Here is a 27,602-nt window from a genome sequence, read left to right as displayed (position 1 = left end):
TCAGGAAGCTCCAGCAGAGCCCAGGTGCAGGCAGAGCGTGGGGGCCTCAGGAGACACAGGGGTGAGGAGCGGGGTTCGGGAACAAGAAGCGTGGTTGGGGACCACACGGGCCAGGTGAGTGGCGTGTGGACCCGGCAGCTTGTGATGGGCTTTAAAATGGGGCAGGACACGGCTGGCTTTGCGTTTGCAGGTAGCCCCCTGGGGGATGGGTAGAGAGGAGGCCAGAGGCAGCTCTGGGGCAGCGTGGCGCCATCCAGGTGCGAGGCTGGGCAAGCACATAGTTGGTGCTCATTAAGTGCCCGTCGAGGGGCCGTTTGGAGGACGGGGAAGTGGGCACCAAGCCAGCTGGGCAGCCAAGAGGCTCCTCCTGGGTCCTGGTTCACCTGACCCTAGGCCAGGCTGGCGGGTGCATCACCAGCCTTGAAGGGGCCACTCTGCGGGGCTAGGACTTAATCTGGGGGTGCTGGTGGAGGGGCAGGAACCCCCACTTAATATCCAAGGTGACTCCAGTTTGAAGACAAGGAGGCTTGGCTGAGTGGAATCCAACAGGAAGAACGTCAGTCTCCTGGAGGACACAGCTCTTGGAGGCCTCGGAGCTGGGCTGGGTGACCCCAAACAGCCTCCTGGGAAGGGGCTCAGACAGCAGAATTTTCTGACATGTCAGATTTCACAGGCTTCTGCTGTGACCACATGGTGATAGTGGGGGAACCAGGGACCTGAGCTTCCTTCCAGGATGAAGGGGCCCTGCTTTGAGGACACAGTAGCCCTTCTGGATTCTTCCTGGAACCCCAGAGGCCCCTGACCTCTGTCACCTAATTCACGTGGTGCCCTCAGGAGCGCCTCCTCCAGAGCCAAGTATAGATGTCACTGGAAAATCCCAAGGGAGAGGGATCGTTCTCAAAGAGACGAGGCAAAGCCAGTTCAAGCAGAGTGGCTGAGGGCTCACATGCCTGCCTTTTTTTTTTGAGGTCCAACCAACAACCAAATCATCCATCCATCCTTCATCAATTTATTATCCATCCACCCTTCATTAATTTATTATCCATCCATCCATCCTTTATCAATTTATTATCCATCCATCCTTCATTAATTTCTCATCCATCCATCCTTCATCAATTTATTATCCATCCAGCCTTCATTAATTTATCACCCATCCATCATCCTTCCATCCCCTCGTCTCTTCATCAGTTCCACCCCTCCCCCTCCCCCGCACTTATCCATCAGCGTCTGCTCTCTCCCCAGCCTGTGCTAAGCTGTAGGGGGTGTCAGCTGGGCAACCACGGCCCTGGCTCCCAGGGACCTCTCCGCCTAGCCAGGGAAGAAGGATGCCCTGCACGGGGCAGGGCCGAGGATGCCTGGGATCCCGGGCAACCGTGAAAGCAGAGAAGGGAAACCTCACGGACCCACGAAGCAGGGGAATCCAGGAGAGCTTCCTGCAGGAAGCGACCTCTGCCCCTTGCCTCGAAAGACAAATGCCACTGGCCAAGGGAAAGGGGCAGGTGTGCCCAGTAGTGGGCCGGGCCTTGGCGACGGCAGTGAGGTGGGAGGGGAGGTTGGTCAGGGGAGGCGGGCAGAGGGGCAGCTGCTGAGCTGGGTTCCCTTCTACCCGCCCGGCCACTGCAAGGCGCTAAGGAGAAGCTGCTGAACACAGTCAGAGGGGTGACCGAAGGAAGGCAACAGCTGGGGGTGGGGGGTGGGCAGAGGAAGGAAGGGGCGCCCTTTATCTCCACCCCACCCTGTCCTTCCAGACACCAACAGAGACGCCAGGACCTGTGCGTCCAATACCGAAGCCGTGCAGCCAAGGCTGCGGCGTCAGCACAACCTCGCAGGCAAATTTGCCGTCCGTGGTTTTGGGGGAGTGATGTCTGTCTTTTAAGCGATGCGATCTGTTTTCCTTGTTTCATCTACCAAGGCTGTCAGGCTGCCACTCACCTAACAGGCACCGGGGGTTGGGGGGAAATCAGGGGACACTCAGAGGACACGTCCACAGGCCGTCAGAGTGGAGGGCTCTGCAGGAGCTTGGAGGCCAGGGCCCTCACGTTAGGGAGGGGAAACTGAGGCCCAGGGGCGGTCCCCGGTGCTGCGTCCCCTCCTGGCTGCTCTGGGCTCTCCTTGGGCCTCCTCCCTGAACAGCCCGGCCCCTCTGCGCTGTGTCCATGCCCCCGGGGCCTGGTATACAGTAAGCGCTCCCTGAATGCGCGTTTCCTTTCTGACCTTCCTTGGCCCGCAGCTTGCAGAGTGGCCAAGACCTCAGGGCCCGAACAGAGCAGAAGAGTAACACAAGATCCACCCCAGTCCCCTCCTGGCTGAGGAGGAGGGTGACCTGGACGCCCCGTGTGGCCCGCCCCTCGATGTGGCAGAACAGGGTCTGCCAGCTGCTGAGACAAGGCTGGGCTAGGGGCAAGGGGGCCGCCCCGCTGGTCCTCCGCTCGCTGCCAGGGGCCTGGCTCCAGGGGGGCCGGATGACCCCCTCCAGCTTGGCTGGTGGGGCTCAGGTCAATTCTCAACCTGCTCAGACCCCTCAACCTGACATCGGGATACCACCCGGCGGTTGACGTACCTCCGGCCGGCCGAGTCCTCGAGGAAGGGGCTGCAGGAGGACCAGGGAGACAGGGGTCCTACTGGGAGCCCCAGGGGGCTCTTCCCGGCACAGAGAGGGTGGGGGTGCTCCAAACCTTCCCGTCATGGCCCCTCAGGGTTTTCCCGGCCACAGGACTCCCCTGGAGCTGTGTCCAGGAGGCGTCTGCAGACTTTGCTCTGCATGGCCCTGAGGATTCACCCCCGAACACAGAGCCGGAAGCAGCGTGTGCTGTGTGGGGGGCCCGGGACCCGGCAGGGTGGCTCCGGGAGGCATGGTGCCCGCCCTACAGCATGAACTCGGGGAGGGCTGAGTCCGAACCGGACCGGGGCCCTCAGTCCAGACCACGCATCTGTGGTTTGCTGCGTCCTCAGAAGCTCGTCCCCTTGACGCGGCCCAGCCGGGGCAGAACATTCCAGCTGGCACCCTGGCCTGCTGGGTTTTTTTCTGGGTTCACCCTCTGAGGCTGCTTCTGGACCCTGGTGGTTAGAAGCCAGCGTTCCCGTCTTTGCTTCTTGAATTCTCCTTTCCCGACCTCACTGGAGTCACCACTGTGGGTCTGGCCTCTCGTCCACGGGCCCGGAGGACAGGGTCCCAGCAGAAGGCACCTGGCGTGGAGCCTGGCTCAGGGCGGTGGTGCCCAGGTGCTATCTGAGTGATAGGGAGAGCTGCGGAAACATGCTTCCGCCGAAGCCTGAGAGGTCATTCTCTCTTTTTGCAGATGAGGATGCTGAGGTTCGGAGGCACCAGTGATGCCCAGAGCCCAGCGCCTGGAGGTGGCAGAAGTGGGGGCATGTGGCACCCCCAGCCTGTCCCAGGATGAGGGGTGAGTGATGGGAGATCTGCACAGAGGCTCCCTGGAAGCAGACAGCCATCACCCCCCAGCTGCCTCAGGAGGCTCAGCCCAGACGGGGCCCTCATTTGGACCCACTGCTCCTGCCACGTTACCCAGCCCACAGGGGAGGCCACCAGTGGGAAGCTGTCCCTGCTCAGCGGTGGCAGCGGGGACTGAGGAAGCCCAGCTCACTCCACCTTCCCTCTCTGGTCCTCTGTTCCCAGCAGACACACAGGGCTGGATGGAGGATGTAAAACAATTCTCACCTCAGTTGGCACACATTGTACGGGTGACTCCACCTCCATCTCGGGAAAGCCGTGGCGAGGTTAAAAAGTCTCTGAATGAAGTGGAAATGCAGCATCCTGCCCCTGAGGGGTGGGCAGTGAGGGGAGGGACGGAGGAGCAGAGGGAGGCGGCCACCCACGCCCTGCGCTCCCCCTTCTGTGACTCACACGGTGAAGCAGATCCTCGCGGGAACTCTTGTCCTGAGCTTTCAAAGACTTTGAGTGCTGGGAACATTTGAAACTGTGCCTTTCGCACCTTTGGTCAAGAATTTGAGGTTTCAAGCCGTCATGGACATGCATTTTAAACACACCGTTGCCTTCGGGTCCAGGGACCTGAGTCCACAAGGCCTAGGGTGCCTGATACACGTGGCCTGACCCCCTCTGTGTGGGAGCTGGCGCCCCACGAGCGGCATTGAAATTGAGGCTGATGCACATTCTTCCCACTGACACTCTTCCCTCATGGAAGCAGGCGGATCCCGCCCCAGTGGCAGCCACTGACTAAGACCCCTGGGGCACAGATGGGCAGGAGGGGCCCAGGAGCTGGAGCTTTCCCTGCCGTCGCCTGTCTGGTTGTGTCACTCGCCCCGCATTGGAACGCCCCCCTCTCCAGGATAGCGTGAGATGGCCGCGCTGACCGCCAAGGCCTCCTGCCTTCTGAGGTGCACACGCCCACAGGGGTCTCGCCTCCCAGCCTCCTTGTGGCTCTGATCGGGTCATTCTGAGAAGCATAGTCCCTCCTCTGTCTGGAAGGATGGCCCTGCCTCCTCCACATGGCCACTCACTCATTCATTGGCTCACTCACTCATTCATTCACTCTCATTCACTCACTCACTATCCATTCATTTACTCACGCATTCCTTCACTTACTCAGCCACTCATTCATTACCTCACTCACTCATTCATTCACTCACTCATTCACTTATTCATTTACTCACTCACTTATTCATTCATTTACTCACTCACTCATTAACTTACTCACTCCTTCATTCACTCATTCACAAACTCCTTCACTTATTCATCCATTTACTCATTCATTCACTCATTCATTACCTCACTCACTCATCCATTTACTCACTCATTCACTTATTCATTCATTTACTCACTCATTTATTCATTCATTCACTTACTCATCATTTACTCATGTGCTCACTCTCATTCCTTCACTCATTCATCACTTACTCATTCACTCATTCATTAGCTTACTCACTCATTCATTCACTCTCTCACACACAGCCAGGCTGGGATACATCTGCTGAAGGGTCAGATGCATCATCCAGCTCAGGGTCTGGAGTCCAAATTCTCCAGGCTGCAGCTGGTGCTGGAGCAGAAAGAAGAATAGAGCCCCGGGTTCAGGCAGCCATGAGCCCTGGCCCGGGCCTTGGCAGTCCCTGCTCTTTGACGGGGCAGAGACACTCTCTCTGACTGCCTCATGCCCCATCCACACCTGGGTGTGCACAACCCCAGCCTGGCCCTTCCGCCCCCAGGACCAGTGGCCGGCTGGTGGGCCCACCCCAGAGTCTTGCTCTTTGCAGTTTCAAGGGACACAGCAGTCCTCCCAGGGCAGAGGACTTCCTTTCCGAGAGGAGCCTGGGGTGGGTCTCAAGCTTCAGGAGGACACCTTGCAAGTTGCGAGCAAGTATTCCCTCTCCTCGGGTTCGTTACCTCCTCTGTAAAGGGAGGGTGCTGACCTCTCAGGGTTATCATTATTTTGAAAAGAGATCAGGGCCTGGCAGGGGAGAAACGGCCACCGTGGCAACTGTGGACAGAGTGTCAGGGCTGAGCTGCTGAGAGCTGGTGAGGCTGTCCCCTCTCTGAAGGGAAAAAGGGAAGCCAGATGCCAGCTGCTGCCTGGCAGTGGACTTTTAAAACATGTGATTTTATTTGCAATGATTCTTCTAACTCACATAAACCTTATTTTAGAGTTTTATTCGATCGGCACACATTTAGTGACCCCTGAAAAAGTTTCTAGTTTAATGGGGTAGACAGACACAATCACAACATGTTTTTTCTCCCTTATGTCAGTTGTATATGTGTCTCTCTCTCTCCCCACTAGAAACTTCTTTAGGGACCAATCACTGTCAACCATGATACAGATTATCATTCCATCCATTCACCCATCCATCCTTCCATGTATTCATTCACCATTTTGTTTTACATCCTTCCATTGGGCCATCTGACTATTATTCTTTCAACTATTCAAGTATCCTTTGACCCATCCTGCCACCCATTCATCCTTCCATCCATCTATCCATCCATCCATCCATCCATTCATTCTCCCTCAGTCATTCATCCATCCATCCATCCATCTATCCATCCATTCATCCATCCATCCATCCATTCTTCCATCAGTCCATCTATTCATCCATCTACCCATTCTTCCATTGGTCATCCATCCATCTATCCATTCTTCCATTAGTCATCCATCCATCTATCCATCTTTCCACCCATCCATCCATCTATCCACCCATCCTTCCATCCATCCATTATTCCATTGGTCATTCATCCATCCATCTATCCATCCACCCTTCCATTCATCCATCCACCCATTCTTCCATTGGTCATCCATCCATCAATCCATCCATCCACCCATTCTTCCATTAGTCATCCATCCTTCTATCCATCCATCCTTTCTTTCATCTACTCATCCATCCGTCCATCCATCCATTCATTTAGTTAACACCTATCACGTGCCCACTCTGGACCACACAGACATCCCTCGGGGGGAGGTGCCAGGAGACCTGGGCTTCCTGGGGATGCCCTGGCACTGGCCCAGTGGACACAGTGTGGCCCAGGCCTGTGACGGTCAAGTCCCCCCGAGACTGGAGCTCCGCGCGGGCGGTGCGGCTCCTGCGGCCTCCTACCTGCGCCCATGATGAGGCCGGGCGCGCTGTCCTTCGTGTGCACGGTACCCGACACGTAGGGGTTGTCCGCCCAGCGCAGGTGCAGGTGCAGGTGGCAGTCCGGCTGCGGGGGAGAGAGGGGGTCGCGGTCAGCGCCTGGGAGGGAGCAGCGACCCGAGAAAAAGCAGGACCCAGGCGGAGCACAGTCCCGTGGCTTCTGGGTGGGAAGGCAGGGCCAGGGTGTTTTGGAGGAGAGGGAGGAGGGTGGGGAGGAGGCTTGGAGGCTGACCCCTGGGTGCAGGCCTTAGGTCGGGGCCAGGTGGGTTTCTCCAGGGGAGGGGCCTCCCGGCCTGGGTGCTGAAGGGCGGGTTCCCCAAACAGGCTCCTGAGCGCAGAGCTGAGCCACAGAATGGCACTCCAGGAGCCTGCATGGCCCGTGGCCACATTCATTCATTCATCCACCCAGAACCTTTATTGGGGGCCTCTGAGGTGACCATGGGCATCAGGGGACAGCTGTGGGCAGCCTGTAAACTGTGTCCTCTGGGATAGGCAGGCGGTACGGTGGGTGTGTTAGTGCCCAGTTTACTCTCGAACATCGGCAGGATCTTGACACAGCCTGGCTGGTGCCCTGGCTGATGGGGCAGAAACACTGGCTGTTGGAAGAATTCCAGCGCCCCTCACGTTGCTTGGTGGCTGCCTCTGGGCCAGCCCCGAGCCACACACTTAACGGTGCATGTCACAGAATGCTCTCAGCATCTGTACTACCATCCCCTCTGTGTTGATGGGGAAACCGAGGCAGAGTGTGTTTAGGCAACTTCTCACAGCTGGGGCTGCCTGGCTCCAAAGTCCACAGTGTGAGCCCTGCGGGGAGGGGGACGGGGGTGGTCTGGCACTTCCAGGCAAACCAGGCCGGCGGCCCCCAGAACGAGGAAGCACCAGCTGTTTCTTGTCCGGCGTCATCAGACTGCCCATCTATCTTTGCCCCAGCTGCCTGCCCCCCACCCCCGCTACTCTGCTGAGATGGTAGAGGCCAAGCCAGCCCCTGGGGTGGGACTGAGGGCCCCAGGGGTGTAGACGAGCTGAAAGGATGTTTCCTCTGGACTGACCCTCCTGAGTCCCCCCAGGCCTCAGGGACTCAAGCCCACAAGCCCCATGACCCGCAGGGCTCTCAGCACCTGCACATATGATGGGAGGGGATGCACCGAGCGCCAGGCTGCTCTCGGGGTGCAGAGTCAGACACGGCGGGGCCCGCCAGGGCCACCGAGGGCACGGGTGGGAAGACCTCAGGGCAGGCGGGTGCCAGGGGAGAGTGGGCCTGGGTACCTGCAGGGCCTGGGTGGGTGTGACTGGCTGAGGGGGCAGGACCACGCTGCCCCAAGGCTCTCCTTTCTTGGCCCCTCCACACGCGGGGGCTGGCTGGTGCGCTAAAGGAGTGTCCATCAGAGACTGTCGGCTGGCGGGAAGGCCATGCTGTTGGCCGCTGTGAGCGAGGGGACCTGTCCCTCTATGTACCCCACCGCACAGCTCAGCCCAGTGTCTGAGAAGAGTGGCCACGGACAGCAAAACGAATAGGTTTTCATTCTGAGTCCAAAGGTCGAGAGAGGCAAAACTCCCTCCAAGGGCAACTGATCATCCTAAAACAGGTCTGACCCATGCCCGTCTATTAACAAGTCCCCTTCAGAATTTGCTGTTGGGCTCAAGAAACTCACACGGGGGCTCTGTATCAACCTAGACGGGTGGGATGGGGAGGGAGGTTCAGCAGGGAGGGGGTTTATGTACACCTATGGCTGATCCTGTTGAGGTTTGACAGGAAACAGCGAAGTTCTGTAAAGCAGTTATCCTTCAGTTAAAAAATAATTAAAAATAAAAAAAGACCCCCTTCATTTCCCTGTCACTAGAAGGCGATCTTCCCAGTCAGAGAGCTTGTCATATTACCCAGGAAAATCTTTCTGACCCAGAGTCAAAAGAAAAGCAGATGACTCAGAAATCCCACATATCGGGAGCCCCAACAGGGCTTTTTAATGTGACTATAAGCAAAGGATGCAAAAGAAAAATGTCTGACGCTGTCACTTCTGAGCGACGCAGTTGCAGGTGTAACTTATTCCCCTTTCTATACATTTCTGCATTTTCCAGGTATTCTGCAATAAGCAGGGGTCACTTTTCTGATGAGAAGTAAAACCTTAAGTGTAGCCTGCGCTGTGCATTGAAAGTTTGCGCGACTGAGTGAAGGACACATTCAGAGGAGACCCAGGAGGAGGGCCGCGCTGACGCCACCCCGCACGCCCCACGGGGCCTCGTCCACGGCCGCCAGGGCTGCACATGCAGGGGACGGGCCGGGGAGCCGAGGCCGCGGCTTCTGCCTTTCGTGCCCAGCTGGGCGTCCTGACACTTGTCCTCTCGCCGCTGTGCTCATTAGGCTCTTGGCCTGACTGCCTGTGGCCATGTGCTTACTAGCTGGCTCCCACTTTTATTATTTTAAGGCTGGGGCATAAATCTTGAAAGGTTATCTCCTTACTGAGCTGCATAATTGCAGACAAGAATCTATTCTTAGCGAAAACTTGCTTTGACAGATTAATATGGCTTAACTTTGTCGACGATGATACAAAAATTAGCCCTTTCACAGCAATTCTGTTCTCAGAAGCGCTTTTACAAGTGGCAGGTAATTAATTCTCCCAGTAGGTCGACAGGTGCTATTATCCCTTGCTGCTAGCAGGAGGAGGGTTTATGCAGAGGCCGAGTGTAGCCCCCTAGTTGGTGAGGTCAGGGAGCGAGGACTCAAGGCTCTGCCCAGAGGGCACAGAGCCCCACCTTGGTCCTGGGGGGCGGTCACCGGCTGGTCAGGTGGGGTGCCTACCATCTTGAGGGGCCCTGCAGAGATCCAGGCAGGTCCAAAGAGGGCAGAATCGCTTGCTGTTTTGTGTATTGATGTATTCCCAACACCCAGAAGAGTGCCTTTCCATAATAGGTCCTGGTACATGTTTGTTGAATGAATATTCCTGTAATCTAGGCACCATCGCACTTTCTGTTTACAGAGGTACAGAAATGGATGGGGGCCCCTGACTGTGAGGAGCTTCCAGTCGAGGCCAGTGGGAAACAGAAGCATGTGTGCCCAGTGAAGGCTTCTCTGTAGAGGGGACATGTAGACAGGGTTTTCAGGTGTCAATAGAAGTTCACTGAATGAAGAGGAAAAGCCTTTCCTATCCCTAAGGCAGACAAGACACAGGGGCAGCCTACACTCATATTCATGTAGAAAGGCACACTTGGAGGATTAGGGTCAGCTTGGAGCTCGTGAGATTTGGACCATGTCCTGGCCCCGTCACTTAACCAGCCCCCGACTCCTACTTCCACAGGCAGAGTGTACTGCTTGGCCCTTGCCACTGGCCACCAGGGCTTAGCAAGTGTAGCACAAGCAAGCTACAAGCTTGCAACATCGTTGCAATATTTCTGCTGGCCCTCCTGCACGTCTGCTGTTGCCGGAGAGTGTGCCTGGGCTGGTCCCAGGAGGAGGATGCTGGATCCCTTCCTAAATCATAACCCCTAGGTGTGTGAGCGAGCCCAGCCTCTCACAGATCTGGAAACGAGTGACTGATGTTTGGGGTGGTTTGTTACACAGCACTGTTGTGACCAGAGCTGACCGATACACTCCCCTCTCTGACCTCTTCAGTAAAGCAGGGAGTTTCTTACTGCCTTCTCCACCACATCCAGAGAAATAGGTGGTTCATGGCTCTCAGATGGCCCTTCTCAGATGTCAGCATCTCTGACCCCTGGATCCTGCAGCTACGTCTGGGGCCCGCCCCAGGGAAGGTGTGTGCAGTGAGCCGGACACTTACAGGCTTGCAGTTGGTTGGTTTCCCGTTCATGTCCGTGCTGGGAGGACTCAGATAATCCCAGTCTCGACCCTTGTTGTAGGTGATGAGCGTCACCACCTTCCCGTTGACTTTCTGGTTCGCCAGGAAGACTCCTTTCACCCCTCGGACCTGGGATAGAAGCACAAGAAGGATGGTAAATGCCTGCCCAGCCCCGTGTGAGAGCTCTGTGTGCATGACCTCATTTGGCCCTGACCACAGCCCTGAGCCGAGGCTGACTGTACACCCTGGGGGCGAGTGGGGCTCCGGGCACAAGGGAGCAGAGATGCAGTCTGAGCTCTGGCTGGGAGGTTGCTCTGTCTGACCCCACTTGCCAAGTGCATTTCACGACACCGAGCTGTCCTCCCAGGTCCAGCCACTGTCAGACGGCGAGCAGAGTCCTGGTCCTTAACGTGCATGTGCATCTCAGTCACCCCGTCTTTAGCCGGGGCTCCTGACTCAGAGTCCCAGTCCCCCGCCTCCTTCCCAGGGGACCCACAGGGCCTGGGCCAGTGGAGTCACTCTGGGCTTCCCTCTGGGGACTTTGTCAGCTCAGCCCCACAGGAGGTTGCCACAGGAGGTTGAGGTTGGGGTCCATGCTGGTCCCAGCCTGCCCTGGACAAGGGTCAAAGTTCCCCATGCTCCCTTTCTCAGGGTTCCTGGGGGGAGGTGACCCCCACACACGCCATAGTCAGTCACTGAGTCAGCTCATAAGAAACGGTCAAGCATCAGCAGTTCCCAGTTGTTCAACCTCCTGGTTCTACAGAGGTGAAGTTTTCTGGCAAGTTCCTCGGGCGTGGAGGCCTGGGACCCAGTAACTGAGGCCCGCTGGTGTGGCCTGTGTTCCTTGGAGCCCCCATGGGCCTGAAGTGGCCTTTGCTGCTCTATAAATAGCATGAACCCAGGGCAACTGAGGCACGGAGTTACAAGATTTATCTGGAGTTCCCTGACCAGAGGTGACGCTCAGGGCAATGGTGATATTCACAGTAAGTGCCTTCTACATGGCACTCAAGGGGGTTAATAAAGCGCCACTGCATTAAATTCTCAGACTCCACGAGGTCGATGCTTTCCTAGGCCTCCATGGCAAGGGCCCAACAGCTGGGGAGCAGGCTGGGGAGGGACCCGAAGACTCTGATGCAGAGTGAATGGAGTATGTGTTTCCTGTGGCCTCTGCAACAGGTGACAGACGGATGGGGCTTAAACCACACAAGATCGTGTGACAGCTCTGGGGGCCGGAAGCCCAACAGGAGTGGGTCCCATGGGCTGAAAGCAGGGTGTCGGGGGCCGGTTAGTCCTGGAGGCTACAGGGAGGCGCTGGGTCCTTGCCTTTCCCAGAGTCTAGAGCCACCCAAGGGGCTTGGCTTGCTGCCCCTCCTCCATCTTCAGAGCCAGTTGTGCAGCAGCTCCCTGGCCATTCCTCCACAATTCCCTGTGTTTTTCTGATTCCTTCTGCTCCTTCCACTTGCGAGGATCCCTGAGATTGCAGTGGGCCTCATGGAAATCGCTGGAAACTCTTCCCATCTTCTGACTGCCAACTCCATCCCCCTTTGCCTGCGTCTTTTGCTAGGAGGCTGCTGTCTGGGGTGGGGATGGGGGTCTGGCCCTCACTCCACAGACGATGTTTCGGGGACGGTCTTTCTGGGGGACGACCCAGGGGCGGGAGGACCACGGCCCCTTCTCTCTCACTCGTAGTGACGTCACTCTGTCTCGGGCCCATCTGAGCATCACTGGAGGCAGGCACCCGGCTTGCCCCGTGCTGGGTCCAGATGCCTTCCCTGAAGTCCCAGGGGCAGATTCAACGCTGATTTGCCTGGTGATGGCTTGACGGAAAGCACTCTTTTATATCCCAACTGGTCTCCATGAAAACACTCAGCAGTAAATAACCCAGACCCTCCTGTTCCAGAGAGGTAGGAGCAGGCCGAGTCTCCCCGTGGTGGGTCTGATCAGCTGAGTGCCAGCTTCCAAAGCCGACATACCCGCTTCACGTGCCCTCCCTCCTCATGGCTGTGCTCGCTTCTTGGGGCTGACGAGACAAAGTATCACAAAGTGGGAGGCGGGGCGGGGCTCCAACAACAGAAATTCTGTTTCCTCACAGTCGGGAAGCCAGAGGTCCACGATCAAGGGGCTGGCAGGGCGGTCCTCCCTCTGAAGTTTCTTGGGGAGGATGCTTCCTCATCTCCTCCAGCTTCAGCGGCCTCCAGGCATTCTCTGCTCCATCTGCACAGACCCTCCTCCCTGTGTCCGTGTTTCCTCTTCTGCTCCTTACAAGGACACTTGTCATGAGTTTAGGACCCAACACAAGCTCATCTCAAGACCCTTCACTTAGTGACGCTGCAAAGATCCTTTTCCCAAAGAAGCTCAAGGTCATAGCTTTGATGTGGTTTTACTTTTTTTTTTGGGGGGGGGGGGTGTCCCATTCAGCCCACTACAACGGCTGTCTCCTAGCTGTGGTCAGGACTTCTCAGCATCAGGGTACAGGACTGGGAGAACCCATGAAAGTTTTAGTCACTGTCGTGTCCAACTCTCTGCAACCCCATGGACTGCAGCCCACCAGGTCTTCAGTCCATGGGATTCTCCAGGTAAGAATACTGGAGTGGGTTGCCACTGTCTTCAGGGGATCTTCCCAACTTAGGAATCAAACCTAGGTCTCCTGCATTGCAGGCAGATTCTTTACCATCTTGCGCCACTAGAGAAGTCCCCATATCCCCCTTCCTAACCCAAGCTTCAACACAAGGGGGCCCCCAGAGAAGGGCTGTCATCTGGTCTAGAACCAGGACACCCACCCACTCACACTGAGGAGCGGTGTGAGTTCATGGCCCCTGAAAGTCCAGGCCTCTCGGGGCAGTGTTTGCCTGTGATGTCTCGGACAAGACATTTTTCCTGGATCGGCCATTAGATGAATGATAACTGGGGCGATGATGGAACAGGCACACATGTAGAATCTCTAGGCCAGTCCCTCCCCACACACGATCTTGAATCCCCAGAAAGGGCCACGGCTGTGAAAACTGTCGAGCTCGCTGAGTACTGGGCTGCTCTAAGTGTTCAGTGGAAACAGAGGCCTCCAGTTGGCACAACAACCCACTGAGGAAGGTACTGCTGACATCCTTGTTTCACGACGAGGAAGCTGAAGCTAACCTCCCCGAGGTCACACAGCAAATACGTATCAGAACTGGGATTTGAGCCCAGGCAGTGGGGCTCCAGAGCTCTGCTCGTAACCACCACCCGAGACCCACCTTAGGTGGATTTCAGGGAAGCCAAGTCACTTACGAGGAGGCCCAGCTTTGGGCCTGGCCCCTGTGAGCTCCCTGCAGTCCCCATGGCCTCTCACCGCCTGGTCTCTGGCATGGATTGCTGTTTCCTGGTTCCTCACGCCTGGCTAACTTTAGCTGGGCCTTAAATCCATCTGCATCTCTTCCTCCAGGAAGCACTCCCTGACTCCCATCTTGGATTAGTTAGCTGCCACTCATGGTGTCCTCTAGACGCCGACTCACCAGGTGGGAACCACTGGTGGGGGCTGGTCTTCCTGTAGAGTCTGGAATTCTGTGAGAGGTGGTCCTCCCCTACCTGCATCCAGGGGGTGGGGCCTGGAGCCAGGCATGTGCCACAGGCGATACCGATACCCGCAGAGGGCCAGGCTGTCCCTGTCTGCGGTGCCCTCATCCCGAGTCAGTGACACGCCCATTTTGCCTGTAACTTTTAGCAAACGGCCCTAAGCCATGGACTGTGTCCAACTCAAGTAGTAAACCCACAAATGGGTTTTCATTGTAAACCAATGGTTACCTTCATCACTTCCTTGGAGAAAGCAGTTCCGCGCTGCTGTTGACAACTCGGAGATGGAGGCTGCAGCCCCCAGCTCTGTCCGGGAGGCCTGCTCCTACCCCGACTGACCCGCTCTGTCCACTCAAGGCCCGGCTGGCCACCCACGGGACACTCTCCCCAGCCCGGCAGGGACGGCAGAGTCTGGCAGGCCCACCACTGGCATCTACCATGAGGACACACTGGCCAGGGCTCCCCGAGGGAGGAGCTTAATGGTGGACGACCAAGCGAGGGAGTGCTGGCCAGGAGGGTGGACAGAGCTTGGGTCGACAGACCTGGGCTGCCCTGGTTTTCTCACTTCCTCCCCATCTACCTGGGTAGGTTGCCTGCCCTGTCTGAGCCTCTGGTTCCTTACCTGTAAAGCGGCTGAGGGAGCCCCTCCCCAGCTCTGATGTGGACAGGGATACTAGAGGTGGCCTTGAAAGGCCGGGTCCAGGTTGGGCTGTTGTGGGTGTGGGGCTGATATTTATGGAATCCAAGTGCATGGGAGTCAGGAGCCCCAGTTCAGAGCCTCTGATCTGATCAGCTCAGCCCTTCAGCATCATGTGACAAGAACACATGGAAGCTTAAATGGGACACAGAAGGGGTGGGACCCCCCAGGGAGGGCACTGGGGGGTCTGGGAACTGCAGGCGGGGAGGCCCCAACCCCCAGCCTCAGAGACAAGAGCTGCAGGGCCAGGGGAGACACAGGGAACTAGAGAGAGCCCGGCAGAGGTGAAATACACAAAACGGGGCAGAGACCAGTCCTGGGTGGGGGGAGACAGAGAGGCCAGCAATGGGAGGGGTCCCATCCTCTGTCCCTCAGCCTGTTTTCGTGCAGTGGCGTTCAAGGCATGCATGGCTTTGCAGATGACAGCTGACAAGTAAGTTGGTGGTGGGGACCGCTAACCCGAACCCCAACTCAGCAAGATGTCATCCCCACAAAAGAATTCCATTCTTCTCATGAGCAGAGTTACACAATGTTCCTTTCCTGGATTTTAAATCTCACCAGAAAGAGTGAGTTTTCTCTCTTGCTCTGAAAATACCTGCATGGTATCCTCTAGATCGGCAAAGAAAGCCTAAATTAAGGCATTTTTGCAAGGTGGGAGGAGCTGGGGCGGGAGTGGGAGGAGCTGGGGCGGGAGTGGGAGGAGTTGGGGCAGGAGTGGGAGGGGCCGGGGAGGGAGTGGGAGGAGCCAGAGCGGGAGTGGGAAGGACTAGGGAGGGAGTGGGAGGGACTAGGGAGGGAGTGGAAAGGACTGGGGAGGGAGTGGGAGGAGCCAGAGTGAGAGTGGGAGGGGCCGGGGTGGGAGTGGGAGGAGTCAGAGCGGGAGTGGGAAGGACTAGGGAGGGAGTGGGAGGGACTAGGGAGGGAGTGGGAGGGACTAGGGAGGGAGTGGGCGGGGCCGGGGCTGGGGGAGAGGCCCGCCCCGCTGCAGCCCACGCTAGGGGCCCCAGACGCCCCTCAGGTCCCACCTCCAGGATGTCGATGACCACGCTCTCCTCCGCCTGCCGCGAGCTGCGCACATCCTCCAGCACCAACGAGTAGCGCACGCCGCGCGTGTCCGACTGGTACAGGTTGTAGGTGTCGGCCTGGTACCACTCCTGCACGGCCACGAACACCTGGCTCTCATCCGTGCTGATGACCTGCAGATCCTGGGGGCGCGGGGGAGCGGCGTCAGTGCGGGCTGGGGCTGGTGCGGGGGACGGAAGCTGGCCTGGGGGTGGGGCGTAGGGGGGATAGAGCAGGCCCAGGGGGAGGGATGGGTAGGCCTCAGACCTGGTGGGATTGGGGGGATTGGCCACAGCCCTCTTCGCGTCAGGCTGACCCAGATTTTTCACCCCGGCTCTGCCCGCAGTGCTCTGTGGCCTTAGACAAGTCCCGTTACCTCTCTGGGCCTCCGTTCTCCCAGCTTCAAAACGGGGGTCGTGTTCCCACCCTCCACATTGGGTGGGGGGAGGGTTGCCCAGGCACCGGGTGGGGCGCAGTGATACTTCTCCCCACCCCGGCCCCTGCATGCCGTCTGCCTGCTTGTCCCTGCAGTTAGGAGGAGGCTGAGACTCCTGCATCCCAGAGCATCACCCCTGGGAGGCGGGGACGGGGCTCCTTCCAGGCCCCTCCCCGACCCCATCCTGAGGCTCAGATAAGCTACCTGTGCGTCCACTCACTCAGCACGTGTTCACTAAGTGCCTGCTATGTGCCAGGCGCTGTGCCAGGCCCCGGGCCCCATCGGGCACCCACACTGGTCTCTGCCCTCCGGGCTGCACTGGGAAGGAGGGCTGGATTCATTTGCTTCAGCCTCACGCCCAGGGCCTCCTCGATGGCCTGCTACAGGGAGCTGCCCTTTGCCCACAGTTCCTCCAGGCCAGGACACCCTGCCCTTGCCCACGGCCCCTACCTTCGCCAGGCGCACAGCCAACAAGGCCCGTGCAGGGCGGTGGGCGGCTCGGGGCCTGGCGGGAGCTGAGGGAAGTCGCCTGGCCAGCAAGCGGGCAGGTGGCCTGCCCTGAGACGGTCAGCGGCCCAGGCCAAAGCCCACCTGGAGCAGGACGCCTGGCAGCTCTTGAGGGGGCCAGGCACCCCGCCTCAGGATTTGTTCCGGATTTGACAATTCAGAATAAAAAAAAAAAAAAATCCACAGTTGAATAAAAAGGAAGAAGAAGAAACCCAGGGCTAAGCTGAATTTCTTGTTTTCCTTTTCGCTCCCAGCCAGCGCCAAACGCTGCGTGGGAGCCACATGAAAAGGCATCTGAACAGGCCTGTTTCAAAGCTGTAAGGAGCTTTTATGTTACAGCCTCTCCAGCTTGCCTTCTATCACACCTAGACTTTTATTGCCCCTCTGGCTGCGGAGCTTCCAAGATCCAGGAGTGGAGGACAGATGGTGGAGGAGGCGGGGCAACGCTGGTCACGCCGCCAATGCGCCCACCACGGCCAGTGTAGTTCAGGGTTCTCTTCCCTTTATAGACCTTCAATCCAGTGAAGAGGCCGGTGATGGCGCCTCCCCTCCTGCCTGCTCCCACCCCCACCTCCTGGTACTCTGCAGCCATAAAAAAAGGGCTTTGCACAAAAGAGGGGGGCAGTGCTGTGAAACGCCTGAGATGCACCTCCCTCCCAGGGACAGCGACCTGCAGACGTGAGTGGACCCAAGCAACTCACAGCCAGGGAGGGGTTACAGAGTCAGGGTCACAGGCCTGTCGGCTCCCCCTGTGAGATGGGACAGCAGGGTGATGGGGAGTCGGAGGGCTGCGCCTGAAGCCTGGGCAGTGGGGCATCTCTGCTCCTCTCACCCACCTCCCCTCTCCTATTTCTCATGCTAAGCCGCGGTGTCCTGGGTATCGCTAATCCTGCAGCCCGGCACAAGGAAACCTTCGTCGGCCGAGGTTCCGAGCTCACGCAGCGCCCAGCATCAGTCACACGGGGACTGATCAGTATTTACCGCTATTACCTTCATTCTGACTTGGTCTCCCCCACACCCGGCTAAATGTTTACAAAACCTGAGTAAATGTTTACTAGAATTTGGGAAACAAAGGAAAATGTGTGAAGGGAGTAAAAGTCGCCTGTAGTGCTGCTCCGAGAGAGACCTGATACTAACATTTAAAAATGTTTACTTCTGGGCTTGTTCCCAAATGTGATTCATATACTTTCTCACGTATGGTTTGTAGCTTGCTCTTGTGTGTTATATGAGGAGCATGTTTCTCTGTTGTTACAATTATTTATAAACACCACTTTTAGTGACTGCATGATATTCCCTTTTGTGGATGTACCATATTTCACTGAATATTTCCCCACCGGTGAGCTTTTTAGCATCTCCTGCACGATGTGCAAAACAGTCATAAACATTCCCAGACATACATCTCTGTGTTCTCTGTAGTTCCACAACATAAATCTAAAAAGGGAAATTGCTGCATCTGAGAGAAGGAACATTTTTAAAGTTCTTGTTACATTAGGTTCCTTTCCCCCAAGCAGAGCTAGAGGGTGCTCGTTTCTCTCCATGCACTGAGACCAGTCTTTCAAAAATCCTTGGTGTTTAGAGAGTGATAAATAATATACAATTTTTCCCTTAAATTATTCATATTATTCTTCTTTTAAAAGGAAAGTTAGAAGCAGAGACATCTGTTGACTCCATTTCTAAACAAAAGACATTAAAATATTACACATATGTATATGTGTTTCCATGTGTGTATATACTTAAATGGGCTTCCCAGGTGGCTCAGTGGCAAAGGGTCTGTCTGCCAATGCATGAGATGCAGGAGAGATCCCTGGGTGGGGAAGATCCCCTGGAGGAGGAAATGGCAACCCACTCCAGTATTCTTGCCTGGAAGATCCCATAGACAGAGGAGCCTGGCCAGGTACAGTCCATGGAGCCACAAAGAGTCTATGGGGTCACAAAGGACATGACTGAGAGACTGATCGTGCGTGCGCGCGCACACACACACACACACACACACACATCTATATGTCTGGAGAAATATGTGGAAACATCAGAGTTGCCAATGTTTGTTATCAGGTAGAATTAGGTTTGATTATAAGTAATAGAAACTGCCAAAAAAAGTGACTCAAATGCGATAGAAACTCATTTTTCCCCAAATGTAAAAGGATTCCAGAGGCAGACATTCCAGTGTAGAAGCTGGAATCACCAGGGACAGAGTCACCAGGAACAGCATCTCCTTCTGAGTCACCGTTCCACGGCCCCATTCTACCCCATTCTACTGATGGTCTGAGATGATTGCTGGACCTCCAGCCAGCCATCTCGTCAACGTGCAAGGCAAAAGGGGGGAGAGAGGAAAGAGGAGGGAAAGGCTAGCCTTTAAAATAGGGCTCTGAGAATTCTCCCAGACCTGACGATTCCACTTAATCTCATTGGCCAGATTTCAGAAATGACCACATATAGCTGCAAGGGAAGCTGTAAAATTTAGTCCCAGCTGGGAAGCAAGGCACCAGCTAATATTTAGGGTTTGTTAAACTAAGATGAAGAATAAGAATGAATATACAATGAACAAAGTTAGTGGAGGTGATGGAGTTCCAGCTGAGCTATTTAAGATCCCTAAAAGATGATGCTGTTAAAGTGCTGCACTCAACATGTCAGCAAATTTGGAAAACTCAGCAGTGTCTACAGGACTGGAAAAGGTCAGTTTTCATTCCAATCCCAAAGAAAGGCAATGCCAAAGAATGTTCAAATTACCATACAGTTGTGCTCATTTCAAATGCTAGTAAGGTAATGCTCAAAACCCTTCAAGCGAGGCTTCAGCAGTATGTGAACTGAGAACTTCCAGATGTACAAGCTGGATTTAGAAAAGGCGGAGGAACCAGAGATAAAATTGCCAACATCCATTGGATCAGAAAGAAAGCAAGGGAATTCCAGAAAAATATTTACTTCTGCTTCACTGATTACACTAAAGCCTTTGACTGTGTGGATCACAACAAACTGTGGAAAGTTCTTAAAGAGATGGGAATACCAGACCACCTTACCTGTCTCCTGAGAAACCTGTTTGTGGGTCAAGAAGCAATGTTAGAACCAGACATGGAACAACATACGGGTTAAAAATTGGGAAAGGGGTATATCAAAGCTGTATACTGTCACCCTGTTTATTTAATTTCTATGCAGAGTGCATCATGTGAAATGCCAGGCTGGATGAATCACAAGCTGGAATCAAGATTGCTGGGAGAAATGTCAACAACCTTAAATATGGAGATGATCCTGCTCTAATGGCAGAAAGCAAAGAGGAACTAAAGAGCCTCTTGATGAAGGTGAAAGAGGAGAGTGAAAAAGCTGACTTAAAACTCAGCATTCAGAAAACTAAGATCATGGCATCCGGTCCCATTACTTCATGGCAAATAGATGGGGGAAAAAGTGGAAGCAGTGACAGATTTTATTTTCTTGGGCTCCAAAATCACTGTGGATGGTGACTTCAGCCATGAAATTAAAAGATGCTTGCTCCTTGGAAGGAAAGGTATGACAAACTAGACAACATATTAAAAAGCAGAGACATCCCTTTGCCAACAAAGGTCTGTATAGTCAAAGCTATGGTTTTCCCAGTAGTCATATACTGATATGACAGCTGGACCACAAAGAAGGCTGAGCATGAAAGAATTAATGCTTTCAAACTGTGGTGTTGGAGAAGACTCTTGAGGGTCCCTTGGACAGCAAGGAGATCAAACCATTGAATCCTAAAGGAAACCAACCTTGAATATTCATTGGAAGGACTGATGCTGAAGCTGAAACTCCAATACTTTGGCCACCTGATGTGAAGAGCTGACATTAGAAGAGACCCTGATGCTGGGAAAGATTGAGGGCAGGAGGAGAAGGGGACGACAGAGGATGAGGTTGTTGGATGGCATCACTGACTCGGTGGACGTGAGTCTGAGCAAAGTCCAGGACATAGTGGAGGACAGGGAAGCCTGGTGGCTGCAGTCCACGGGGCTGCAAGGAGTGTTGGACACAAATAAGCAACTGAACAGCAGCAAGAGTTCCTACAACAGTTGTCTTGAGGAATGAAGTGAGATTGTCACGGAAAGGAGGAATGGAGTGGTAAACAGGTAGAGATGGTACATATATTTGCATTATTCCATTAGTTGTAGTGAAAATATTTTAAAGAAGTACTTTTGGGAAGCTTAAAAACATTTTAGTAAGAATGATAGGGGAAATTTCCTCATAGATTTTTACATAAAATTTAAGGAACAGCTGAAGGAACCAACATCTTCACCAAATTCTTTCAGCTCTTTGCATATTGTAACTCACTGCCTTCTGGCCTCCAAGGTTTCTGATAAAAAATCTGCCTATAATCTTACTGATGATCCCTGTATGTGATGAGTGACTTGTCTCTTGCCGCTTTCAAGATTCTTTCTTTGTGCTTCACAGTTTGATTATAATGTGTCTTGGTGTGGAACTCTTAGCGTTTATGCTGCTTGGAGCTCACCAAGCTTTTAAAGATCTTTATAGTTAATGTCTTTCATCAGTTTTAAGAAAGTTTCAGGTTTTCAAATAATTTCTCTGCCCCTTTCTCTCTCTCTCTTCTTCTTCTAGGACTTCCATAGTTCGTATGTTGGCTCATTTGATGATGGCCCACAGGTCTCTTAGATGGTGTCCACTTTTCTTCAAATTTTTTTTCTTTCTCTCCCTCAGGTTTTATCATTTCAATTGTCCTATCTTCAAGGTTCTCTGATTCTTTCTTCTATTTGCTCACATCTGTTTTTGAATCTCTCTAGTGGATTCTCCATTTCAATTATCGGTCCTTTTAGCTTCAGAATTCCATTTTGGTTCCATTTATGTGTTCTATTTTTTGGTACAGGGACACCTTAGAGATACTGTGGGTTCAGTTCCAGACTACCACAATAAATCAAACAATAAAGTGAGTCACACAGATTTCTTTGGTTTCTCAGTGTAAATAAAAGTTACTTTCACACTATACTGTAATCTCTTAAGTGTGCAATAGCATTATGTCTCACGAAATGTATATACCTTAACTAAAAAGTGCTTTATTGTTAAAAAATGGGTAACCACCATCTGAGATTTCAGTGAGTCATAATCTTTTGCTGATGGAGTTCAGTTCAGTTCAGTTCAGTCGCTCAGTCGTGTCCGACTCTTTGTGACCCCATGAATCGCAGCACGCCAGGCCTCCCTGTCCATCACCAACTCCCGGAGTTTACCCAAATTCACATCCATCGAGTCGGTGATGCCACCCAGCCATCTCATCCTCTGTCGTCCCCTTCTCCTCCTGCCCCCAATCCCTCCCAGCATAGGGTCTTTTCCAATGAGTCAACTCTTCACATGAGGTGGCCAAAGTATTGGAGTTTCAGCTTCAGCATCAGTCCTTCCAATGAACACCCAGGACTGATCTCCTTCAGGATGGACTGGTTGGATCTCCTTGCAGTCCAAGGGACTCTCAAGAGTCTTCTCCAACACCACACTTCAAAAGCATCAATTCTTTGGTGCTCAGCTTTCTTCACAGGCCAACTCTCACATCCATACACGACCACTGGAAAAACCATAGCGTTGACTAGACGGACCTTTGTTGGCAAAGTAATGTCTCTGCTTTTTAATATGCTGTCTAGGTTGGTCATAACTTCCCTTCCAAGGAGTAAGCGTCTTTTAATTTCACGGCTGCAATCACTATCTGCAGTGATTTCCGAGGTCAGGGGTGGCGGCTGAGAAGAGCTACCCCATGTCCAAGGTCAAGGGCTGCGGCTGAGAGGAGCTACTCCATGTTCAAGGTCAGGAGGGGCGACCTTGTGCAAGGTAAGGAGCAGCGGCTGCACTTTGCTGGAGCAGCCGTGAAGAGATAATTCACGTCCAGGGTAAGAGAAACCCAAGTAAGATGGTAGGTGTTGCAAGAGGGCATCAGAGGGCAGACACAGTGAAGCCATAATCACAGAAAACTAGCCAATCTGATCACATGGACCACAGCCTTGCTGGTGGAGAGTCTGAACTAGATGCTGACGGCTGCCGTGTGATCCGGGTGGTGGTTGTGGCAACGTCTTAAAATAAGACAAGGATGAACAATGCTGCACCTATTCACTCTTCCTTTTTTGAATAATTTCTCTGTAGCACACAATGATGTCTGATAGCATTTACCCACAGTAGACTTCTTTCAAAATTGGTATCAATCGTCTCAAACTCTGCCACCGCCCCATCAACTAAGCTTGTGTAACATCTAAATCCTTTGTTGTAATGTCAGCAATCTTCACAGCATCATCACCAGGAGTAAATTCCATCTCAAGAAACTCCTTTCTTTGCTCATCCATGAGGAGCACCTCCTCATTCCTTGAAGTTCTATCACGAGCTTGCAGAAATTCAGTCACATCTTCAGGCTCCACTTTTAATTCTGGTTCTCTCGCTGGTTCCACCGCATCTGTAGTTACTTCCTCCTTTGAAGTCTTGGCCCCTTCAAAGTCATCCATGAGGGCTGGACTCCACTTCTTCCAAACTCCTACGGATGTTGACGCTTTGACCTCTTCTCATGAATCACAAATGTTCTTAATGGCATCTAGAATGGCAGATCCTTTCTAGAAGGTTTTGATTGACTTTGCCCAGATCCATCAGAGGAGTCACTGTCTATATCAGTTATAGCCCTGTGAGCTGTATTTATTAAATATTAAGACTTGAAAGTTGAAATCACTCCTAGATCCATGAGTTGCAGAATGCACACTGTGTCAGCAGGTGTGAAAACGACATGCTGACATTAATCTCACTGCACAGCCCCATCAGAGCTCTTGATGGGGCCAGGTGCCTTGTCAAATGAGCAGTGATATTTTGAAAGGAATCTTTTTCTTCTGAGCACTAGGTCGCAAGAGTGGGCCTAAAGTAGGCAGTGCACCATACTGTAAACAGATATGCTGTCATTCACGCTTTGTTCCATTTGTAGTACAGAGGCAGAGTAGATTTAGCATGATCCATAAGGGCCCTAACATTTTCAGAATGGTAAATGAGCACAGGCTTCAACTTAAAGTCATCAGCTGCATTAGCCCCTAACAAGAGCATCAGCTTATCCTTTGAAGCTTTGGTGTCAGGCATTGACTTCTCCTCTCGACCTATGAAAGTCCTAGATGGCATCTTCTTCTGGCAGAGGCTGTAAGTCTACAATGAAAATTGATTATTTACTGTAGCCACCTTCACTAATGATCTTAGTTGTATCTGGATAACTTGTGGCAGCTTCTATCAATACATCAGCGCTTGCTGCTTCACTTTGCACTATGATGTTACGGAGATGGCTTCTTTCCTTAAACCTCACGAACCAGTCTCTGACAGCTTCAAACTTTTCTTCTGCAGCTTCCTCACCTCTCAGCCTTCATGGAATTGAGGAGAGTCAGCGCTTTGCTTGGTCTCCCCTGGTGGCTCAGGTGGTACGATGATCCGCCTACAGTGTGGGAGGCCTGGGTTTGATCCCTGGGTTGGGAAGATCCCCTGGAAAAGGGCGTAGCAATCCACCTCGGTATTCCTACCTGGCGAATCCCCATGGACAGAGGAACGTGGGGTTGCAAAGAGTCGGACATGACTGAGCACCTTAGCGCAGCATGGCGCTTTGCTCTGGGCTCAGGTATTTGTTTAATGGAATGTGTGGTTGGTGTGATCTTCTATCCAGATGATTGAGACTTTCTCCATATCAGTGATAAGGCTGTTTGTTCATGTGTTCTTAGGAGTAGCACTTTTAATTTCCTTCAAGAACTTTTCCTTTCAATTCACAGCCTGGCTGTTTGCTGAAGAAGTACTGACTTTCAGCCTATATTGGATTTCAACATGTCTTCCTCATTAAGGGTAATCATTTCTAGGTTTTAATTTAAAGTGAAGCAAGCGTGACTCTTCCTTTCATGAGAACACTTAGAGACGATTGTAATGTCAATTTTGTTGTGTCTGAGGGGACAGGGAGGTCAGAGGAGAAGGACAAAGATGGGGGAATGGCTGCTCAGGGGAGCAGTCAAAACACACATAATGTGTATCAATTAAGTTGGCTCCAAGCAATTACAGCAGTCACATCAAAAGTCACTGATCATAATGAATATGGTAATAATGAAAAGGTTTGAAATATTGTGAGATTTACCAAAATGTGACGTAAAGAGAAAAAGTATATGCTGTTGGAAAAATGGCCCAATAGACTGGCTCCATGCAGGGTTGTTGCAAACTTACAATTTGTTAAAAAGAAAATGCAATATCTGCTAGGTGCAATAAAACAAGGTATGCTTGTAATTCTAATTCATGAGTACACTGTTTTCTTGACTTCCTCCCCATTTCTTTTATTTCTTTGAGCATCTTGAAGACAGTTATATTAAAGTCTTTGTCTAGTAGATCTGCCACCTAGCCTTTCTCAGAGACAACTTCTGTTGGTGTTTCCCCCTTCGAATGGGTGGTCCTTGCTTTGTTTGCCTTGTAGTTTCTTTGCTGTTGAAAACTGGATGTTGGAATCTAATAATGCAGTAACTCTGGAAATCACATTTTCTCTCCTCCCCAGGGTTTGCTGGATTTTTTGTTTTTGTTTTTGTTTTGTTAGCTGCAGGCTGTGTGTTGGGAATCAGCCTAAGGTGTAAACTGAAGTTCTCCTCAAGCCTTATCTGAGTGTGAGCTTTTTCCAGGGCATGCTTGATGACTTTTTAAATCCCTCCATATGGCAGTTGCTTCTGAATGTCCTCATCCTTAAACTGTTGTTGTTAAGTCATGTCTGAATCTTTGTGACCCCACTGACTGCAGCACGCCAGGCTTCCCTGTCCTTCACTATCTCCTGGAGCTTGCTCAAACTCATGTCCATTGCGGGGATGCCATCCGATCATCTCATCCTCTGTCCTTAAATGTTGGCTTCCAAAAGGGAAAAGAAGGGAAATAAATGTGGGGATGGGGTGGAAACAGGCTGTGGCTGTAAGACCAGCAAGACCCCAAGGGGCCACCCCAGGGCAGACCCTTCCCCCATATCCTCTGCTTTAGCTCCTCTCTGAAGGACCTAGATAATAGTATCTGATGTACATTTCCCGAGTTCCTTTACAGATGCTAAAACAACCTCCAAGTGGAAGAAGTTAAGCGCTTCATGATCACGAGCATGTCGTCCCAGACCTCCTGGTGCCCAAGGGTTAGCTTCCTGAGTCCTGCAAGTGGTGTGTCCACTGTTCCGGGAACACGTGCACGGATGCGACCCTGTGACTGAGGGCGGAGTCGGGAGAGACGGGTAGCGGCTACCTTGGGAAGAGCCCAAACTGTGGAAATTGATGACTTACCCTGCAAGCCTTCCTCTGGAAGCTGCAGGCCTTGGAACGGACCAGGAGTTCCAAAATCGTTACATCAGGAGGGCTGTGCCAATGTGATTGCTGTCTAAGGGAGAAGACAGACCGCCTGCTTCCACCCCACCCTCTTCCCTGATGTCACTTTCTCCTTTGTTCCTACACTGTACGGATTTTATTTTATGCGAACATATTACAGGTAAAAGACTATTTCACTTTAAAGTAAATTTGCATTCACTTTATGCTTATGAATGTTTTTATAGAATCAGTAGTCACTTGGATTTTTCCTCTCTTTTGTCTGTTTATAGCCTTTGCCTGCTTTTTTTTTTCTCTTAGGGAACATGACTATTTTTTAAAAATCTCTACAAGTAAACAATTTAAGCAAAGAATGCTGACAAATATAATAAAAACTGTTTACCCGTTTTAGTTTTCAGAGATAGGTGAATTAAAATGGCAGAATGAGGCCATTTATACCTTTTTAAGTAGAAGGAAAATAGAAATGATACAACGCAAAATCTGGCAAAGCTATGTTCAACCAGGCCTATTCTAACTTTGCTGGTGGCAAGGTGGAACCCTTTTAGAAAGCAACTAAGCTCCACAAATATTTATATCCTTGGTCCAGAAATTTTTCTTAGACTAACTTGTGAAAATAAAAAAAGAAATACCTGTGGGCACAAATATATTCCTACCAGCACTGTTTATAATTATGAAATATGGAAACAACCAAAATGTCTAAACAACAGGAGTCTGGCTTAGCTGAACAAGGTACGGTCTCCCGAGTTGAAAGTTTTGCAGTCATTTCAAGGGGATATCATGTATCATTTGGGGAAAATTCTCCAAGACACTGTCATGTGAAAGCCAGGCTGCCGACGGAGTGACTGCAATGATGCAGCTGCAGAAGTCGCTCTGGCTTGGGGCCAGGGACTAGGGGCACGCAAACAGGGCTGGGGGAGGGGAGGGAGGGAGGGAAAGAGGCGGGGGGGCCTTGGTGAGTTCCCCTCAGCTCTGATTTCTGTTGTTTTCATGATGTTACTTGGGCCATTAATGGAAAAAAAAAAAAAAAAGATGGAAATGGTTTGAGTGGAGGAAAGAGGCAAGAGTCACAAATTCACCGCATAACAACAAAATCTGATTAGGAAATTCAGTTAGCTAGCTCTCCACATTGTTGGTGGGAACACGGGATCTGGCTGCTCTCCTGAATTTGGTGGAGAGGGAGCAGCCTGCTGCCTGGATGGGCAGTGTGCTCACAAGACTGTATGTGGCCTTGGGACACCCCACCCTGGGCTTGGGGTCGGGGGATGATCCCTGAGAGCAGCCTGAGTTGTGCATCACCCCCCACCCCGGCTCATCACTGGCCCTGGGCTGGACCCCCGAGTGAGGATGCTCAGCACCAATATGAATGCCACCCATATCAGCAGGTCCTCGGCCATCCTTTGGAGCTGGGTGATAGGAAGGACTGCCTCCTCTCACCTGGCCCCCACCCTCTGCCCTCCAGCCAGGTCTCTCTGGCCCCAGGGCCTTTGCACCTGCACCGTCCTACCCCTGAACAGCTTTCCCCCAGCCTTCGGGCTTCAGAGCAAACACCCTGCTCAGGCAGGGAAGCTCCCCCCGACCCTCCGTCACACTCTGGCTCGGCCTCCTATCCCCTTTACAGCACACACCACAGCCAGCAATGATTTCACACGTTTGTCTGCCTGACTTTCTGCCTGTTTCCTCTGAACACC

General features: G+C 52.8%; 1 protein-coding gene across 1 annotated transcript in view; it reads right to left on the bottom strand.

Annotated features, from left to right (window-relative positions):
* The window catches only part of SORCS2 (sortilin related VPS10 domain containing receptor 2), a 488,906-nt gene that overhangs the window by 39,573 nt on the left and 421,731 nt on the right, over positions 1–27,602 (bottom strand). Inside the window, exons 9-11 of the mRNA XM_043447910.1 lie at positions 15,654–15,833; positions 10,368–10,514; positions 6,559–6,661 (exon numbers count right to left, since the gene is read on the bottom strand). Coding sequence (XP_043303845.1) covers positions 6,559–6,661; positions 10,368–10,514; positions 15,654–15,833 — 430 coding nt within the window. The remainder of the gene's footprint in view (positions 1–6,558; positions 6,662–10,367; positions 10,515–15,653; positions 15,834–27,602) is intronic.

This window comes from Cervus canadensis, chromosome 26 (genome assembly GCF_019320065.1).
Source record: "Cervus canadensis isolate Bull #8, Minnesota chromosome 26, ASM1932006v1, whole genome shotgun sequence".
NCBI lineage: Eukaryota > Metazoa > Chordata > Mammalia > Artiodactyla > Cervidae > Cervus > Cervus canadensis.
Note: the sequence above shows the minus strand (reverse complement) of the source record. Positions and strands in the feature narration are given on the sequence as shown.